The sequence below is a fragment of the Andrographis paniculata genome, unplaced genomic scaffold, assembly GCF_009805555.1.
Source record: "Andrographis paniculata isolate CXL003 unplaced genomic scaffold, ASM980555v1 Contig65END, whole genome shotgun sequence".
In the NCBI taxonomy this organism is placed as follows: domain Eukaryota; kingdom Viridiplantae; phylum Streptophyta; class Magnoliopsida; order Lamiales; family Acanthaceae; genus Andrographis; species Andrographis paniculata.
In genome coordinates this window covers 2,523,852-2,545,850 of record NW_026137601.1, presented here as the reverse complement: position 1 = coordinate 2,545,850, position 21,999 = coordinate 2,523,852, and the positions used below count along the sequence as shown (strand labels likewise).

The window sequence follows — 21,999 nt, the reverse complement described above, 5'->3', positions numbered from 1 at the left end:
TAATAAAAATATAATATTATAATAAACTGACATATTTATAAATATATTTTATATTAAATTGTATAAACTAAATAGTATATAAAAAATATTTGCTTCAAATAGAAAATACATATTTTTATAGACTAGTAAAAAGGAAAAATACACATAGATATAATTGAGGAATGAAATATTATTTAATATAATTAAAAATTTGTTCCTTTTTTTACCAGTATTTATTTATTTGTAAAATAAAAATATTTGAAAGTAAAAAAATTTTATTGGAATTTAAATTTAAATTTAAACAATATTAAAAAATATATATTTATTTATTTTAACAAGAAAGTTAATATTAAAAATGTGAATATGAAATGAAAAGTGAATACAGGTTTTTGTTTTAATAAATTTGGGGTGTGTTTTAATTTTTATATTTTAAATTTTGATTTATTTAATTTAATTTTTTACTTTTTATAAAAATAATATTTTACATAAAACCATATAATGATTTAATAAATAAATTGAAAAGAATTTTTTATAAAAAAGTGATACTTAAACGAAGCAAAGGGTTTGGTCGGTTTGAATGGTAATGTTTGTTGGTTGCATTAATTACATAATAATAATAATATAATAATAATATTTTTAATTTATTATGCCTTAGATATTTCCACGATGAAAAATGTCAAAAGTTATAACCTATTATTCTTTTTTTTCTTTATCAAATTATAATTATTATTTTTATACTATATTAATAAAATTATTTTTTTATTATGCTTTTTTTAATTTGTACTGCATATCAATATTATATTATATTCTGTTTGTCCGACAACGTATTCTTACTTTTTTTTTTTTCATTCCTCCGTTAATTTATTAATTACTATATTTAAAAAAATTAAAAAAAATTATTATTATTTAATTATTATTTTTATTCAACACTTAGTAATAACAAATTTTCAATAGTTTTATTATATTTTCTTTCTTTATTCTCTTCAATTATTAATTAAATTTTTGAAAATATCTTCATCTATTTTTTTAAAAAATTCAAATACACCCTTAAAAAAATTTCTCAAAAATTATTTGCATTTTCTTGTTTTGTCTAAAAGCATTAATTAATTTTCAAATCAAATTGTAATTAAACAATTTTATTTCAATTGAAAGTCAAAATTAGCTTGTTTTGTGAAAACAATTATTGTTGACAGGACCTGATTGACTTTGAAGCTGAAAGTTCCAACTTCTTCAGAAGCATTCCAGACTTTTTTCTTACACAAATAAGTTTATTTATTTTTTTTTTATCCCAAACTTTTTCATTCTTATAATTTCATCATTTCCAATTTCCAATAAAAATATTTACACTTTTTTCGTATTGTTAAAATATTTTGCAAAAATTCTAAAGTTTCAATTATTGATAATCAAAATAAGAGATTTTTCATAGACTAAAATCTAAATAACGTAATCTAATGGATATGATCAAATCTAAATTTAAATATAATAAATCTAAAACTAAATATCGAAAATTTCTCGACACATACAATGCATAGCAAGATTCACATTTTTTAAAAATATGTATTATTCTATTTTATAAGACATCATATTAACAAATTCATTAAATCAAAATCCAATAGATATATATACACCGCACAAATACACTTTTATTTTATTTTTTTATTGGTGTGAAAATGCGCAATCGTTATTTTCCAAATGCGCTTTGGATAAATTTTTTATGGAATCTAATAATTTGAAAATTAAATTTAAAAAAAAAAAAAAGAGTTATACTAAGCAAATTGTATATGATGGACAAGATCTTAAGATATCGATGATGAAAACCCATAATCTTACGGTCACGAGTTCATCCCACGAAAACTAGAGCTGTCAAAAATTAATCCAACACGACAACCCGACATGACTCGACACAAAATAATTGGGTTTGGGTTAAATATTTCAACCCGATTATGTATACGGGTTGACACGAACCTGACACGATAGTAGACGGGTTGGGTTAGGGTTGAGGCTCTCAACTCGAACCCGACACGACAACCCGATTATAATATATTAATATTGATTAATATATTTATTATATATGTAAAATAATCATAATTTAATAATTTTTTCATAAATTAATTTAAACTAAGTTCAATTTTAAATAATTCAACTTAATTTACGCTCAAACCAATAAAAACTAACATAATACGACAACATAACAAAAAATTATTTAATTTGAATCAAGAAATTCGACTTAATTATGTATACGGGTTAACATGAGTCAACCCGAACCCGATATGATAATAAACGGGTCGGGTTATGATTGAATAATTTAACTCATTTAAAGTATTCAACCCGACACAAACCAATTATTTCTAAAAACTATAAAATGGAAGATTAATCAATTATAATTTATTAATTTTATTCAAAAAAAATTATTTAAAATATTTTACGTTTTTTATTTGTATAAAACTCGCGTAATTTAGGTCTTTATTTATAATCGAATATCAGTTTTTGATAAAGAGAATGTTTCGTGCAAACTTTACATTAACACAAAGGGTTTCACGCAATAAATAAAACACATGATGTATTGTGCATTTTCACTAAAAACACAAAGGAGTTTATATAATTTACCATAATATATAATACATTATATAACACAATATACACTATTTGATGTGTAATTATTTGTTATTATTTTAAGTTAATTTGCTAACTTAGTAATATACTATTTGTTAAGTGATGATTTAGTAATTATTTCAGATTAATCTACTCAGTTGGTCAAATCAACAATAACCTAACCCACGAACGGATCTACGTTGGGATTTGGGGGTGCTTGGGTCAATTGAACCCATAACCCCCACAAATTTTTTTTTTTTTTTTTTTTTGTAGTTTTTAAAAAACAAAGATTTAGACAAATATATTCTTTTGCTCCCCCATACATTTATATTTGTTGAAACGTGACTTGGATTTAGGGGTCTATTCGACCCTAAACCAAAGCGAAATGGCTGTTTCAATTGGCAGGGTTCCTTTTGGGCTTATCCTAATTAATAACAAATGGCCTTAGAGTTTAGGGTGTTTTGGGGTGCTTATAAATAGACAACTATGGTTCTTAGTCGGATGACACATTGTAAATATATAATAAAATATCTCTGGTTCCTGCCCGTGGACGTAGGTTGACACACCGTCACCGAACCACGTAAAACCTATGTATTCTTTATTTGCTTTCTTTCTCATTTTCTCGTAACAATATTTTTGGTTTCTTTATCTTATTTCTTTTATACAATTTTTAATATAAAATATTATTTTTTATATAATCGACACTATTATTTATATTTTATATAAAAAATAGTTTAAATCAAAATATTAAACAAATAAATTTTGTCAATTTTATTTAGATGTATATTAAAATATATAAATAAAAAATATAATTTTTTACTGTAAATATTTTTACAAGCACCTCATTGCATTATTTACTTCTTTTTTTTTTAATTATTCATTATATCAAGATAAATTAAAGAAAATATAATTTTAAATGTTAACCAAAAAAAAAAAAAAAATGAACCGCAGATTTGAACATAATAACGACTGTTAACAATTTAAAATATATTAAAATTTAAATAATAACCTACACGATCGAAACCGTTTACACAACTCCGCCCCGTAACTTTAGAACCTAGCTACGTCACTGCCCTAACCGCCGTCTTAACATTACATATACTAGCATTAAAATATTGGGGGAAAAAATGTAAAAAGATATACTATATATATATATCCAATTATCACTATTATTTTTAGCGGCCACTTTAGCAAAAATATATTTTAAAAGTGTCACAATTTTGCTATTTTAGGAAATTAATTGTGTTTGAGTTTTACAACTTGTCAAATTGACGAGTTGCTGCAATTGAATGGAAATATGGTACCCTTTTTTTTTTTTAAATCGGAATATGAAACAATATTTGATAATACTCTCTGGGTCCGTTAAATTTACTCTCACTTTTCTTTTTAGTATGTCTGTTAAATTTACTCTATTACTAATTTTAACAAAATCAACAAATCAAACTATTAACATCCATCAAACACTTATTTACAACAAATATCACTACATTTATTACATTATCTCTCCTATTTTTTAAAAAATTTTAACTAAATTTTCAAAAATACTATCAACTATTTTTTTAATTTTATCACATTTTTAATAAAATTCATTTTTCTTAATTTTCGTGTCGGACCCAAATGTTCTAATTTTTGCGGACGAGAATAATATAATATATGTACAAGATAATTTTAATGAAATTGTGACATATAATGGAGTATATTTTTAGTGAAATTGTGATATGTATACGATATATTTTGATAGGTGTCCATAAAGTACAAATCATTGAAACTGAGATAAAAATTTATGTGTGATTAATGGATTGAAATAGTAAAATTATGATACATATATTTTGTTATTGTGATAATTAAAAAATAAAAGTACATGACATTTTTTGTAGCTTTTCATTAAAACATTAATATTATTTTAACTTCATGTCAAAAAAAGTGAAAGACAATATATCCAAAATGGAAGGACAATCTCCGGGCCATGTAATATGGACTCATTGTTCTAGATACAATAATTTAGATAAAATATAATTAGTAAATAATTGAGAAATATATTAGTAAAAATAATTATTGTATAGTAAAAATAATTATAAATTAATATTAAAAAATCTATATAGTTTATATAAAATTAAAAAATAAATTATAAAATTTAAAATGTGATTAAAGAGTATAATTATATTTAAAAGGAAAAAAAATGACAAATTATGTGATACGAACAAAAATAAAAATTATGAACAAATTATATAGGATGAAAGAAGTACTTCATTTCTCATCAATTATACTTTTATTTTTTATTTTTTGTTATCATAAAAAATATATATATATTCTTATTTTTTAGTACTAATCTTTATTTTTTATTATAAAAAATATTCCTATCGTCCGGTAAAATTAGAGTATTTGTATCTGACACGGAAATTTAAAAAATTATTGAAAAGTGATAAAAATAAAATGATAGTTGAAAGTATTTTTAAAAATTTAGTTATAATTAAAGAAAATGAGGAGAAAAAGTAATAGATGTAGTAACATTTGTTGTTTGTAAATAAGTGTTGTGATTAGATGATAATAGTTAAATATTAATTTTTTGAATTTATAAAATTTAATAATGATGTAAATTTGACAGGCAAATTAAAAAGAAACAGATAGAGTAAATTTGACAGACGAAAAAATAACAAAAATTATATATTTATACTTTCTCCATTCCGGTGCAAGGTTGCCGTTTACTCTTTTTCACGTAGACTTTTTAATATTAGTATTATAATGTGTTGTAGTAGAAGGGACGAAAATACCCCTGTTAGTATTGTATAATATAAAAGTAATGACATTTGTGTAATATAATGTAAGTTTGAAGGGTATTTATTATATTAGGCAGGTATTACAATTACTAGGAAATGGTAATCTTGTTTTGGGATGGACGAAAATTAAGGATGGAAATAGGCCATGCCAGGCTTTGGCTAAATAGGTCTGGCATGTTTTAAAAATATCTGGCCTAAGCCTGGCTTGTAAGCCTGAAATTTTTTTTTAAAAGCTTGAGTCTGGCCTTTTTAAAAACCTGGCCTACAAGCCTATTTAAAAAACTACATAACATTTTTATTCATTTATTTATTTGCAAATTTAGTTAGAAATAAAAAAATAAATAAAGTATAAACAATTATTTAATATATACAAAAGTTAAAAATTTTTATTTTTTATAATAAATTTATAATTAAAATTATTTAATAAATATTATTATTAGATAGAAAATTATTTTTAATATATAATTATAAAATGTATTTTTATAAAAAAAATAATAATATTAAGTAGGTTGATCTGTTAATTAAAAAGATATTTTTTTAAGCCTAACTGTTCTATTTAAATAAAAAGGCTTTAAAATTTTTTTTGACCTGACTTTTTTACTAAATAGATCAGGTCAGGCTAAGCCTTACATAGGCCCATCTTATTCCTATTCCTAACGAAAATGAAAAATGATAACATTTCAATTGGACGGAATGAGTATTAAAATTTATACCGGAACTTATAATACTTCATCCGTCCCATTGAAAGGTTACCATTTTCTATTTTCGTCCGTCCCAAAACAAGGTTACCATTTCCTAATTTAGTAATGGTACTACCTACTTCACATAATAAATACCATTTCAACTTATAATATGTTACACAAATGTCATTATTTTTATATTGCACTATACTAATAGGGGTATTTTTGTCTTTTTTATTACAATCTAATATAATACTAATGTTCAAAAATCTACTTGCAAAAAGCAAACGCCAACCTTCCAACAAGACGGAAGGAGCAATACTTTACTGACGGAGAAAGTAATAAAGATAATAAAGTAATAAAGATAATCTATAAATATATATATTCACTTAAAGAAATAAAACAAAATCAACCAATATATAACTGTTTTATCAAGACAAAATATTACGTTTATAATATTACATCTAATATAATAACTTTCATTTAAAATATCATACTATAAAAATAAAAATAATTAAAAATTCAAATACATAGCAAACCAAACATGTACTATGTATGTATATAAACACTCTAAACAATAGTTCCATTTTAAATAAATTGAGCCAACAGAGCCTTAATATATAGCAGCTGCTACCAATAAATTAAATTAAATAATAGAAGATGTCTAATTAGACCATAATTACTTACCAATAACACTATGGCTTTGAGACGAATTAACATCATTAAGCAATTATTTAATTTGGATTATCTTTGTTCTTGTTTTTTTGTTTTTTTATCTTTTTCTTTTTTAATACTATGCAATTTTTTTGTGTTTTTTTAAAAAATACTCCCTCCCCTCCGTTCTATATATATATTCGTCTGTTTTTTACACGGAGTTTTAAAAATATTAGTATTATATTGAAATGTAATAGAAATAAAGATAAAAGGACTAAAATAACCTTATTAATATTGTGTGACAGAAATATAATAGTATTTGTGTAATATATTGTAAATTGTAAGGGTATTTGTAATGTTAAGCGGATACTACAGTTACTTAAAAAAAAAAAACGGATACTTTGTTATAGGATAGACCAAAATAGAAAAACAAATACTCCGTTGGTCATTCAAATCTATTTTCACTTTCCTTTTTTGGTTGTCATTCAAATTTATTCCAATTTCTTTTTTTAGTAAAAAAAATACCACTTTTCTCTACCAAAAAAATAAAAATTTCTATTCTTACATATTTTTCTTAAAACCTGTGTCCGATCAAATAAGCACACAATTGGATGACGGAAGGAGTAGTTTGTTAACAGACGAAGAAAGTATGTGTATATATATATTATTTTTTTTTTCATAAAATACTCCCTATCAAATTTAAACTACTATTCAAATAAAAATGAAAGGAAAAAAATTATTTTTGGTACAATTGTAAATCACAATTATCAATTTCAGTTTTATTAAAAACTTTTTATTTTTTTTTTATCAAATTTGATCTCATTCAAACTAAAGTTCTAAATCATATTTGCGGTCTTGTTTTGAATATAACCGTATTCAGTTCATGTCGACTATCATAAAGCTAAAATTTATTAATTTTAATTTAAATAAAATCTAATTTTATTTTTTTAAAAAAAACTTTCAATAGAACTAAAATTGATAATTATAATTAATAATCATACCAAAAATGATTTTAATTTGTCCAAAAATCAAATTCATACTTAAAAAATAAAAAAATTACACACTCAACGAATCCATATTATAAAAATAGCATATCATAAATTTAATAATATGAAACAACATATAAACTACTCCCTTCCTTACATAACAAACTATCTATTTTTTTATTTTAGTCCATCTCATAACAAAGTATTCATTTTTTTTAGTAACTGTACTATCTACCTAACATTACAAATACTCTTACAATTTACAATATATTACACAAATGTCATTACCTTTCTATCATATAATACTAATAAAGTTATTTTAGTAATTTCCACTCTATTCATACTTAAATTTTAATATAATACTAATATTTCTAAATTTCGTGCAAAAAGCAAACAGATACCTAATTATGGAACGAAGAAAGTATTATATAATCCGACTGACCACTTTCTACTTTTCATACAAAATTTAATAAATATTATATTTTAATAATAATTGAGGATAATTTTGTATATAAAAATTATTCTACTTTTAAAATGTGTAAAATTATTAAGAAAGTATTGATGTATATAAATATAAATATGAAAGTATTGTAATATGTATTGTAGTTTATATTTACTAAAATATATATATATATGTTTTTTGTGTTCTAGGAAAAGAATACTCCCTCCTCTCCGTTCCGGTGCAAGGTTGTCGTTTACTTTTTGCACATAAATCTTTTAATATTACTATTATAATTGGTTGTAGTGAAAAAGACAAAAATACCCCTATTAGTATTGTGTAATATAAAAGTAATGATATTTGTGTAATATAGTGTAAGTTGGAAGGGTATTTATTATATTAAGTAAGTAGTACAATTACTAAATTAGGAAATAGTAACCTTATTTTGGGACGGACGAAAATAGAAAATGATAATCTTTCAATGGGACGGAAGGAGTATATTTTTTACTATTTAAATTTTGTATTTAAAAAAAAAAAACCAAAAAATAAATTAATAATAGACTCGTATCCGAATTACAATCATGGATAAAATAATACTCTCTCCGTCCTAATACAATAGTCTTGTTTACCATTTTTTTCCGTCTCAAAACAATAGTCTCATTTTCATAAATAACCATATCACCATAAAACTATCCCTACTTTTTCATTATTATTACACAATTACCACTACTTTTTATACTAATATACTCACAAGGGCAAAAAAGTCATTTATCCTTACTTTATACCAGTTACCAGTATAATATCAAAATTTCTTAAATATCGTGTTGGACCCAATTAAAACTATATTTATGGGACAAATGGAGTATATGAATACACCCTATGTTTACTAGTGTTTTAAAGATACACAAATTTTTAAAAATATAATCCAAAAATAATATATGCGTACTAATATAAATTAATAAAAATACACAAAATATCATTATTTATAATACAAATGTTCTATGACAAAAATACATACTACAAGTACTAAAACCAATACACTAATGTTTGGCGATTGGATTTTAAATTTACTGATTATTTCATTTTTTCCCTCAAAAAATATCAAATCAAAACACTTATTTTTTATTTTGTATATTATATTAAAAATCAATTTTTCATTAAAAACATCTATTTATATCATATCATACAACTATTCAAATTCAAAATTTTTACTATTCAAATCCCAACTCAAAATTCAAATTTCCAAACAACACAAAAATTCCTCGAAATTAATGAAACATTGTACGTATGGAAGGTACAATTAATAGTGTTGGTACAAAAAAAATAAAAAAATAAAAAAATAAAAAATATTAATTATATAAGTATTACCTTGCAGTAATTATGGGGTTAACTCTTTTTTTTTTTTTTTCCCTCTACTCATAGGGTTATTGATCTTGAAGTTTAGATATAGTAATTATTAATATAATTAAATGTGTATAATGTGTAGTACTCCGTCTTACTCAAATACTATGTCCACGTTGCCGTTTCTATCCGTCTCACGTACCATGTCACTTTCTTTTTTGAAAAATGATTACGCACTTTATTCTCATTTTAAATTTTTAAATTTTTTTTTTTTTTAATTTTAATTAAACTAATTAGTTATTTTAATCTTAATTTATAATTATTTATATTATAGAATAATTATTTTTCATTAATACATTCTTAATTATCTACTAATTATACCCCTTCTAAAATACTGTGTCTACAGTACAGCAGACACGGTATCTATCTGAGACGAAACGGTATCTATATGAGACGAAAGGAATATAATTTTAATATAAATATATAATATCCCATAAGCAATATTTACAAAACCCGTGCCACTGCTATTATATTTTAGAATTAATTAATTAATTAAATATATATATATATTAAACTCATCCATTATTATTATTTTTATTTTTATTTTTATTTTTTTATAATTTGAGAATCCGCATATACAGTATAGGTTTGATAATAACAAATTTTAGGAATTATTCTTATGTATTGTCTTCCAAAATATAATTGATCTAATAGTATTATTTTATTTATTAGTGAAAATGTAAAAAGATTTTTTGATATTTTTTATTCTTTTATATTTATGTATAAAATAATAATAATACATATAATGGTATATTTATAATTTATATAAAAATTAAAATATTTTGTATTAGTGTAAGATTAAGGGTGTGTTTTCTTTATATTTTTTTTATATATTTTTTCAAAAAAATTAATATATCACACGTATTATTATTTTTATATTATATACACAATTTTCTATACCTCATTTAAAAAATATCCTTTTAAAATATTTCATAAAACAAACACAACCTAAATAAACAAAAATAATAAAAAAATATATATATCTAGATGGGATGGAAAAAGTATATTCAACCATAAGTTTTTTTTTTTTTTCTGATAAATTTATGCTCGTTATTTTTATATATTTTTTTCGAGTATATAAGAGTATCAGTTATAATCATTACTTTAACCGCATAATCTCTTTTATCTACATCATATTTATCTCAATATTCAAATTATTTCATTTATCATCCGATTATAGTAAATCACCTATAACACATTATCTTTACTATTTTATAAATCCACAATAATTTATTTATTTCTATATATTTTTATTATGTAATAATATATGTAAATAATATATAAATAATTTATTTATTTATACATATTTCTATATATTTTTATTTTTTAATAATATTTTTATATAATATTATATTTTAACTTTTAAAATATTAATTTATATAAATTTTAATAATTGAAATTATTCAAAATAAATCAACATATATATTAATTAAAAATAACATAAACAAGAATAGTAATATAATATAAACGTATAAAATAAACATATTAGCAATATAACTTAAGAATTATAATTTTTATTGTCAAATTTTATCCAACAATTTAATTTAAGCACCGATTGAAAATATCTATATTTTCACTAACTATTTCGTTTAATTGAATATGAAAGATAGATAATTATTGGTTAATAAAATTTAAATATATTTATAGATAATTTATGTTAAATTTAAACTTTAAAATTTTGAAATTTCAAAAATTTTTGGATAGTTTTTAATTTGTTTTTATTTTTTTTATTTTTGTTGAAAGTAACACTACAAGAAAAAAATCATTTTTTTAACAAAATTTTTTTGTCTTTAAATCTATTTTTCTGTTACTAATGACATTAGAGACGGAATTAAGAATGGAATTACGTTGGCTACGTGAACTTTATGGACGAAATTCCGTTACAAATATATTATCTTTTTGTAGTGTTACGAGTTCTTGATAAATGTAACAAATTTTGATAACTGTATTTTTTATTAGAGGTAATAATTTTGTTATAGAAAAAATTAAAAAGACAATGATAAAGATAATAAAGAAGGTGATTGTAAATCTGTAACGGATGCTCTAATAGATAAACTTTCGATCGATTTTGAGCGGCAGCAAATTTTGAACAGGTGAACTCATAGTCACATTGACAAGTAAATAATTTATTTTCCGATTAAAAAAAAGTAAATAATTTATTTTTATCTATAATGTGTATGTATGTTTATTAAATTTGGACACCCTGTCTTGCATTCGCAATGTCCCTTTCTTCCTCATCTCCAATTAATTCATCGTCTTCCTCAAGTAGACCTGTAGGCCACCCCACCCCTACCCCTACCCCCCACCCCCAACCCACCCCACCCCACCCCACCCCACTTTCTATTAAGTCATCCATCCTCTCTTCTTCATCCTCCATTTCCACAGCACAATCCCTTCACTCTACAATCTCAATTAAACCTAACCCTACCTACATCTTCTTAATTCCATTGATCACATACATACATACATGCATATATATATATAGAGAGAGAGAGAGAGAGTAGCAACTAGCTAGAACAGCCCTTATTGATATATTGAATAACAATCAGCCAAAAAATAAAGATTCAAGTATAGTTAGGCATCAATCTTTAATTTTTAATATATATATATATATATATATTCATGTGTGGATATCATACCAAAGATTGATTGGCACTAGTGATCCAATTTTATGGCCATTGCTGCCATGGACAACAATCATAATAATCCCAATCATAGCAGCGCCGCCACCGCCGCCACCGCCGGCCAAGACGCCGGAAGCAAGCACGAGCACGATCACGAAGACACCGACGCCGTCATGCCGGGATTTCGATTCCACCCGACGGAGGAGGAGCTCGTCGAATTCTACCTCCGGCGAAAGATCGAGGGCAAGCGCTTTAACATTGAGCTCATCACCTTCCTCGACCTCTACCGCTACGACCCTTGGGAGCTCCCAGGTAAAAAATTCTCCGATCCAAAAATATCGAGCTTAATTTATATTTTGAGTGTGTTTACTACGAGGGATCTGATGAGATTATATAATACTTTCATTCAATTCTGTGCTCACTTTTCATTATTTTTTTTATAAAAAATAAAATTGGATGACAGAAATAGTATTTATATACTAATTATTATATATCCACATAGCGCACATTTTCATTATTGTGGATCTTTTTTAAAATCGACCATTTATGTTACTTGCTTTAATTTTTCTTTATTTTGATTCAGTCTAAATGAATGATCGTTTGATCTAAAAGTTTAGTTTTTTTTTTTTTTTTTTTCTTTCAATTTATATTTTTATATAGCCTTGGCGGCCATAGGAGAGAAGGAATGGTATTTTTATGTGCCGAGGGATCGAAAGTATAGAAACGGAGACCGGCCTAATCGTGTGACTACATCGGGGTATTGGAAGGCGACCGGCGCCGATAGGATGATTAGAAGCGAGAATTCATTGTCCATCGGCCTCAAGAAAACCCTAGTTTTCTACTCGGGTAAGGCTCCGAAAGGTATCCGGTCTAGCTGGATCATGAACGAATACCGGCTGCCTCACCACGAGATCGAACGCCTCCAAAAGGTTCGATTCGACTACTCATATTTTTTTGACAATTACGAGTTTGTTTGATTTGCGATTTCTCTATACAGTATTTTTTTATAAATGAAATAATATATTTTTACAGAGGCCGAGCGAATTAATAATTAAAAAAATAAGAAAAAATTACAAACTAGACTCACCTATATCTATTAAAGTTTGAATATTACATGCCATTCACAAATTCTTTGTTACAAATTAATGTGCTATTTAATTTTAGGAGGAAGATTGGTGATTATTTGTAAATTGGTTGTTTGTGCCAAAGTGAAAATAGTCTTTGCATTGATTTTTATAGAAGAAGAAGAAAGAAATATCTGAAAATAAAAATAAAAATAAAAATAAAATTCAAGAAAGACAAGAAGGGAAAATGAGGTTGATGTGTGTGACATTTTTGTTTTTGTTACATATATATTTTTATGTGTGAATAAATGAACCCTCTTCAATTTCAATTCAATAAAGGACTTCAACATTATTTGCCAACTTCATTAAATACATTCACAAACAACCACAAAACACACACCCATCTCAATTCAACAAAACCTTGCCCTATTTTTGGTAAAATTTTGTACTATGTTATCTTGTACTTTATTATTATTTTTTTTTTTCAAATTTATGTTTAATTTTCTTTTTAATTGTTATAAAAAAAATATTCTTACTTTTTTAATGTAAAAAAAAAAATATTATTTTCTTTTACTTTTTCTTATACTATAAAAAAATATTATACATATATGTTTTTAAAAAAGTTTGTGCTCGGTCAAAAAGGGATGAGTTTTGATGACGCAGATAGTATAGGAGTAATATTTATGCAACCTTTGTATAAATAATTAATATATGTAGTTTAATAAATTTTGTATATGATTCAATAGATATTTGTACTATAATTTTTTCTTCTTGTTTTTCTTTTATTAAGATTTTTTAGATAATAAAATTTTGATTTTTTTTTTTACTATTCTACTCTTATTTTTGTTTTAAAATTATACGCAAAAAGTTAGATTTTTTAAAAAAAAAAAAGAAAAAAGAAAAAAGAAAAAATAATACACATCTAAAAAATACTGTAGAAGTTTTGGGACATTACATAATAGAAATAATAGTAAAAGAAATATAATAGAAAGAATATAATTAAGTTCTGAAATTACATTATGGTCCTTTTATATGAAGTACATCAATGTGTATATATATACACACTTAGTGGGCGTGAATCCGGTGCAGAACCAATCAAATTAGCATGGTACTGATTTCATCGGTTCAGCATATGATATAAACGTAATCAGCATATATTTTAATATTTTTACATAACACTGTATATCAATATGTATATATATATACACACTTAATGAGTTTGAATTCGGTGCTGATATAATCAAATCAACATGGTACTGATTTGATCGGTTCAACATATGAAATAGAAGTAATTAGCATATATTTTTACATAACATAATATATATTGTGTTATAAGATATCATGACATGCTGAGTTATAACATAATATATGTTCTATCATAATATATGTGATGATCCGATTCAAATCAACATCATGCTAATTTGATTGGATCAGCACCAGATCTGCAGACATACTCTTAATAGAGATTATTTCCTCTATATATCGTCTAGCATATTTTTTATATAACAAATTAATAATCCCTCTGTCCCGGTCTGAAGGGCCCTTTGGAGTTTTATAGTAAATTAAGAAATAATAGTATTTTATTAGTCAGTTGAAGTGTGCGATATTTTTGTCCTTTATATAAAAAGTAATTACATATGTGATAATATATTTGTAATTTATGTAAAATTTAAGGTTATTTTGGTATTAGCGTATGATTACTTTTACTAAAGTAAAAAATAGATACTTTGGAATGGAAGAGACGAAAATAGTAAAAATGGTAATTTACGTTATGATGAAATGGGAGGGACGAAAATAGTAAAAATGGTACTTTACATTACGACGAAGGGAGTGTATTTTTATTGAAAATAATGAATCGCATAAAATAAATACAAAAAAGAAGAACAACGCGTAACTAACACGATTTTCTTTGTAGGCGGAGATATCCCTATGTCGAGTCTACAAAAGAGCCGGCGTCGAAGATCATCCCTCCCTCCCGCGAACCCTCCCGACAAAGGGCTCATCATCGTCACAGCCGCCCCAAAGGCGAGCCGTGAAGATGAATGCCCCGAGCTATGGAGGATCTACTCACGATCCAAGAGACTTAAAAATAAACGAGTCGAGTCCGAGCAGCACCACCACCACCGATCTCGCCCTCTCGCACATCAACATCAACAACAAGAACAATGCTCCTCAAATCACGCCCCCCGCCGGAATCTTCTCAGCCAGCTTGCCCCATGGCGCCATCATCGACGACCTCCACAAGCTCGTCCACACTTGCAACAACCCTCATGATCACCACCACTCTGAACAAACCCCGCTTATAATGTCGCAGTTTGCCGGCCAGCCGGCGATTCCGGCGGCATTTTCCGACAGGTTGTGGGATTGGAATGGGGTTCCGGAGGTAGCCAAGGATTACACAAACTTCTTCAAGTGAATTTTGTGACTTTTTTTTACAGTGGTTGGTTGATCATTGATAGAGAGAGAAATGTCATACATATATCTATATATGTATCTATTGTTTATGTATTTGTGCATGTATATTACTACCATATTTGAATCTTGATGGATTCATATATTGTCATGCCTAATTATTTTGTCTGCTCATAATTTACACGTACAAACAGGGGTGTGTGTTTGCGAGTAAAGGTTTTTTTGTTGAGATTTGACAGTGAATTGAAATAGTTATACGTGATATAATATTTTAGATGTAAAATTAATTTATAATATAATATAAAAAAATATATAATTTGATATTTTTTAGTAAAAAAAATTGATAAATAGTAAAAATTTAATAAAATTGATAATAAAAAACACACCGAATTCTGATCATCTCAACCTTTTTTCATAGTTCTTTCTCGTAGCCTTGTAACAAAGTTAAAAAGATGTGCGTAATATTTTCATTACATTCGCTCATTAATTTTAACCCCAAAAATAAAATTAAACTCTTTTTTTCTTCCTCCAAACTACGAGTTAGATATGACATTTTATGTCACGTTTATTATATGCATTTATTTATTAGGCTATATTTACTTTCAAATTTATTTTTGCACTATTCATTTAAATTTCTTTATCTTAAAAAAACACAAAAAAAAAAAATTAAAAATAAAAACTCACTTTTTATTTAAAAGTTATTGTGAAATCGAAATTTTATTCAAAACAACATATCATATTAAATTACATCAAAAGCAAATTCTATTCAACTATTTATTATTTCCAAACCAACTCAACTCCAAAACACTTCCAAGAACTCAAAGGTCTACTAATGACATGACATTTTAGTCCTATAATGCACTTCTCTAAGATTTATAATCAAGAAAATATAAATATAAATATACATATATATGTGTATATATATATATATATATACACCTCTCCACATGAATATGGAAGATATTAAACTAATTAAAATGCTGTTTCTTGTCTTAGATTTTCGTTTGCTCACTGATTGATTAACAGTGAATTTCTATTTCTCTACTAAACATCAAATACAATATAAAAATTTCAAAGCTAAATCCAATTAACTCCAAAAATAAAATATAAATGAAATGGGAAAGTTTGTCTGTATCTATATATGGTGTCAGTAAACCCCACAACCATGTCTGAGAAGAATCATAACGTGATGATGATGATGCTGACATATAGAGAGTATATGTGTGTGTGTGTGTGTGTGTGTCAGAAAGTGGACCATGAGTATGAGTGGCAGATGAGTGAAGAGACAAATTTAAAGCAGCATGGCATGCTATCCCTCTCTCTCTCTCTATGGACCCTTTCCCTCTCCTATGACAAATTAATCACAAGCCTCCCCTATGACATGAATGCAGCCAAACTACATATGCATGTGCTGTCTCAATGAACCCAACCCATCTATCTAACTGGTCTTGTCCCAATCTATATTTTTCGATTTTGCTACCCTAACAGATCACTTCCCTAAAGAAGATGATGATATTATGATTAAGAGAAGCTTATGCAACTAAGTACATTCAATAATGTGAAAATCAATTTAGCTCTATCATGCATATCGAATATTGGAATTCAAACAGTAATAATAGGATTAGAGGAATCGGCGGCGCTTACTCGTTTCTCGGATGTCATCCGCGCAGTTGGTGTCGTCATGGGAGGTCGTTTGTTCTTGCTGGTAAAGTTATTATGTCCCTCCGAGCGCCTAGGCACAGTGCGCTGCGTAATGCGCACTGGTATTCCACCCAAATCGAAGTCTTCTTTCAGTGACTTTGTTAGGAATCTTAGATCTGTATCTGTGAGCTGAGTCTTCCCGCTCATGAATGCGACGAATGTTGGGGGACGGGCCTTCACTTGTGTAAAGTATTTGATCTTGGGTTGGGCGGATTGGTCCTTCCAAGAATGTCGGCTCATAACCTGTGTGAAGGCAATGATATCACGAGATATATGACTGGTTATCTGTGCTACTTGCAGAAGAATCGAGGGATTTAGTAAACCTTGCGCAGCCAGCGGTTGAGACGAGCTGTTGGCAACCTGAGACACCACTTTTCGTATGTATCAATAACTTGGCGCATCACAGATAACCGGCCTTTTCCCTCGAGTGCAGAAACAAATACCACAGGGATTCCAGTTACCTGCCAACAACTTCGGTTAATGCAACATTAGGGTGTTTGTTCGATTTTCTAACGATTTCATGGAGCCATTAACATGCAGAAATAAAGTAATCAACCTACATAATAACTCAACCTAATAAAAACATGTTCATGTATGTAGAAAGGCACATCGAATTTAAGCAAAAGGAGTCACATTGCAAATACACATACAATCACTTTGCAAGATTGCAAAAATATACAATGTGTGTGAACACATTGCCACAGGAGGCCTATGAACAGAGAATGTGAAAATTTTCGTATGTGACTGACCTGGGGTATGACAGTCTGAATTTCTTCAGGTACAGCATTGACGACACTTTGGTACATTTTTGAATTTTGCTTGCCTTTCAAAAGATCCATCTTGTTCACTATAACCAGCAAACCTCGCCCTTCTTCCACAGCCCGCCTGGCTATGACAACTTCTGCATGCTTCATGCTCCTCTTAGCTCTTGCTATCTACATATAACACACACACATATAAAGAAAAAAAAATGACCTATTGGAAAGCTGATATTCCACAGCAGAAGGGCATTTGGTCATTTGGAATATAACTAACTACTAACAGAACCAATTAAACCAACTGAAACAAACAAGCAAGGTTTAAAGTGGAAATGAACTAGAGCTTAACACAATAACTTTGATAGACTACAAAATTACACACAACAGACCTCTTCTGCGTCCAGAACTAAAGCAACAACATGAGCTCTCATGAGATTTTTCCTTGACTGCACGATGCTCAATGATGAAGGACCCTTGTCCTGTTTTGTTCTCTCCAACCAACCAGCAGTGTCAACCTGACCAGATATAGTCATATCTTTTAAAAATAAACATTCACATACATATGATTCAAATTTCGATATATATTTATAAGAATAGCCATATTTAAAATCAAAGTCAAGTAATTCATTATGATAAATTCAGAATATAACCATATGTCTTACATCCAACATTCTTACCATTCAATCAGTACATAGATTAATTTATCAACTATCTTCCAATTTCCCAAAAACAAGCACTATTTTATCCTCCAAAACAACATCCATGGTAGAATGAAACAATACAAGAGAAATACTATAATTATAACAATAATCATTTCATTTAAAAATATTTGATTGCTCGGAATGGGTGGAGCAGAAAATAAGTGGGAAAAACCAGTAGCAGATTTAACTCATCTGATTAGAACAAAACATCAATTTTTCCAACATGGTGAAATCTATAATAGTTATAAACATATCTTATTCAATAAGTAAACCACAAGAATGAGAAGTCTGAACTCACAAGATATATATTTCTCCCTTCATATTGAAATTGCACACGGATTGAATCTCTGGTTAAACCAGCTTCGGGTCCAACCAAAACTCGATTTTCTTGTAAAATTGAATTCAGAAGGGTAGACTTCCCTACATTTGGCCTTCCAACAATTGCCAACTGCAATGGTAGTTTGGGGTCAACAACTTCCTCCACATCTGAATGTATATCTTCATTTAGAACTGAACCAAAAAAAAAAAGAAGACTTATTTAATCCGGGAACGAGTTAAAAAGTTATTTCATAGTGAAATTATCTATTAAGATATGTATCTAGGCATCAAATGATATTAGCATATCACAGGTAACTACGGGCCAAATCAATAAAAAGGCGAAAGTTTTGATTTTGAGTACAAGAGACTGAATTATTATGAGATTAGAACTTCTTAGCCAAGCTATGAGTGTCCTACCATCTGCATGCTGAATAATATAGTCCTCAAGGGGAGGTCTCAATGCTTCATATAGTTCAGTCATTCCAAATCCAGTTTCAGCAGATAATGCAATGGGATCACCAAAGCCTAATGTATAAGCCTCACCAGCAGCAGAAGATAGAGAACCAGTAATGTCATCAAGCAATTCAGCTTTATTCATTACAACAATAGTTTTCATATGAGGTGCATGTTTTCTCAACCACTTTCCAACATCCAAATCCATTGGCTGCAGTCCATCTCTAAACTTGACATGCAAGGATGAAGATAACATATTAATTCCAATCTTTGGAGAGAAAACTTGTTATCACCTTTCACCCACGCAATCAATATAAACATAATGCAATCATTTCAACAATATGAATCAGCATTTTTGCAGGCACATGAAAAGCCACATTACAGATAACCAAACTCGTTAAATGATAGCATTATCCATGATTGTTACAGAATCATGCAATTTTTTTATTTTTTTCGTATGCAATACAGCAATACATTTACCAAAAGTTGATGATGAAATTCCTTGTCCATCCAAATTCAAGTAACCCACCCTTTAGAACAGGAGATGTGCTATCATGTTGCTCCCACATCTATGCCGGTATATGGCTACTTGAAAAGATTCTATAACCAGATTCCAAAAATATAAAAAATAAATACTGGCCTAACCTTGCATCTACAAGAAATAGTGCAACTTGGGCACTTGCCAGAACATTTTCAGTCATGGAAGCAGTTCTGCCTAGAACAGAACCAGATGAAGCCTCTGCCTCCAAGCCAGCAGAATCCAGAACACAAAACCGCAAATTACCCAATTTAGCAATCCCATCTCGTATATCACGGGTAACATGGTCATTCGGGGTGTTGTAAACAAGGGCTTCCCTCCTTCGAATCAAACTGCAATTCATACAACCCAACTAGATATTACATATTTATGACCACTCAAACTCCAAAGGCAAAAAAACATGTTCTCAAAATCTAAACAGTAACTACATATGAACCCCAACAGTTCAATCCAGTACACCAGCACAAAATAACTGGAGAATTAAAACTGACCGATTAAATAATGCTGACTTCCCAACATTTGGACGCCCAATGATAATAACAGTTGGAAGCTTCTCAATAGGTATTTTTGTAAAATCAATCGACTTTTTATAATTGGACTTAGTTTTTGGTTTATCATCATTACTCTGACCAGCAGCAGCATGAAACTCCTCCATCTCAATGCTTTTAACACACGATGACGAACCAACATGATCCAAGAAATTATTCTGGCTTCCATGTTCTGGAATGGAACAGAAATTTGCAGCAAAGGAAGTATATGGTATATACAAGGATCTCTCCTTAATTCGCTCCACTTCAACACGGCATAGTGATGCGCCTCCTAAGATACACATCATCATCATCAGTAGAGCTAACAAACAAATTAAAGCACAATTCACATGTTTCCTACCTAATGATGCACGGGCATGAATATCATCCACCAAATACTACGAAATGAAACCAGTGCCAGCAAAACATTAACATGAAACAAAGCAGCTACAGGTTCCAGAGTTAATAGGCTATGTCCAAGAAGAAATTGGAACAAATTCAGAAATAAACAAACACATTTGATTTCATTCGTATTTCATAAATTTCACAATTATAATCGTCATACAAGGAGCCTTATTCAGTCAACCGCAAGAGAATTACAGAGTACTGCTCTACAAGAATTACCATGCTTCAATTTTACTTCGCCGGTACCATAAAAGATGGTTCTCTCCCCATTTCCTAGTGACCTGGAAATCGGAGTCTGCAAGTGTTTTCCGGTGGCTTCTCTCGAAATTAGACCAAAGCAATAGCGACATTTTCGGCCGGCAAAGGCCTGGAACCATGACCGGTATACGCACATCCACACCCAGGAGGTGTTAACCAAGTCGAAATTTTCACCTGCTCTAAACGCAAATTATACTGCCGGCACTAATAATACTTGTCACATAATCAATAATATCATCCGAACGTTTCACAAGCAGGAACCAGGAAAACCTTCGACAGCGGCGGCGACGGTGGTGATCTGGCAGCATAAATCGACGGCAAGGTTTTAGGGCTTTATAAGGGCCTATATATTTTTAACACGAGTATATTTTGTTTAGTTAGACTCCAAAAATTCCTATGTTATTTTTCTTTCTTTTTTTTTATCTGCGAAAATAATACTCCTTCGCTCCCTCAATGTTTTTCGACGGACCTTCTTGTTTAAGCAACACACTTTTATTTATTTATTACACCGTCCGTCCTACATAATTTGTTCCTATTTTATATTTTCGTCAGTCTCATAAAAATTATTTATACATTTTAATCATATTTTAAAATTTAAAATTTAAATTTTTTTTAATTTTAATTAAACTATTTAGTTATTTTAATCTTAATCTATAATTATTTTTACTAAATAATAATTATTTTTACTAATACATTTCTTAATTACTTACTAATTATATTTTACCTAAATTC

The 21,999-nt window shown here is 27.8% G+C and overlaps 2 protein-coding genes across 2 annotated transcripts; one reads left to right on the top strand and one right to left on the bottom strand.

Annotated features, from left to right (window-relative positions):
- The first annotated feature begins 11,877 nt into the window (after nucleotides 1-11,877).
- Nucleotides 11,878-15,841, top strand: LOC127262546 (NAC domain-containing protein 35-like). Its single transcript, XM_051291275.1, has 3 exons — nucleotides 11,878-12,444; nucleotides 12,793-13,061; nucleotides 15,112-15,841. The coding sequence occupies exons 1-3, from the start codon at nucleotides 12,180-12,182 to the stop codon at nucleotides 15,610-15,612; spliced, it is 1,035 nt and encodes a 344-aa protein (XP_051147232.1). The 5' UTR covers nucleotides 11,878-12,179; the 3' UTR covers nucleotides 15,613-15,841.
- A 555-nt stretch (nucleotides 15,842-16,396) lies between these two features.
- On the bottom strand, nucleotides 16,397-21,640 carry LOC127262544 (uncharacterized). Its single transcript, XM_051291273.1, has 9 exons — nucleotides 21,229-21,640; nucleotides 20,569-20,896; nucleotides 20,185-20,409; nucleotides 19,504-19,763; nucleotides 19,067-19,278; nucleotides 18,457-18,582; nucleotides 18,059-18,244; nucleotides 17,633-17,770; nucleotides 16,397-17,552 (listed from the first exon to the last, which is right to left on the bottom strand). The coding sequence occupies exons 1-9, from the start codon at nucleotides 21,401-21,403 to the stop codon at nucleotides 17,211-17,213; spliced, it is 1,992 nt and encodes a 663-aa protein (XP_051147230.1). The 5' UTR covers nucleotides 21,404-21,640; the 3' UTR covers nucleotides 16,397-17,210.
- Nucleotides 21,641-21,999: the final 359 nt, after the last annotated feature.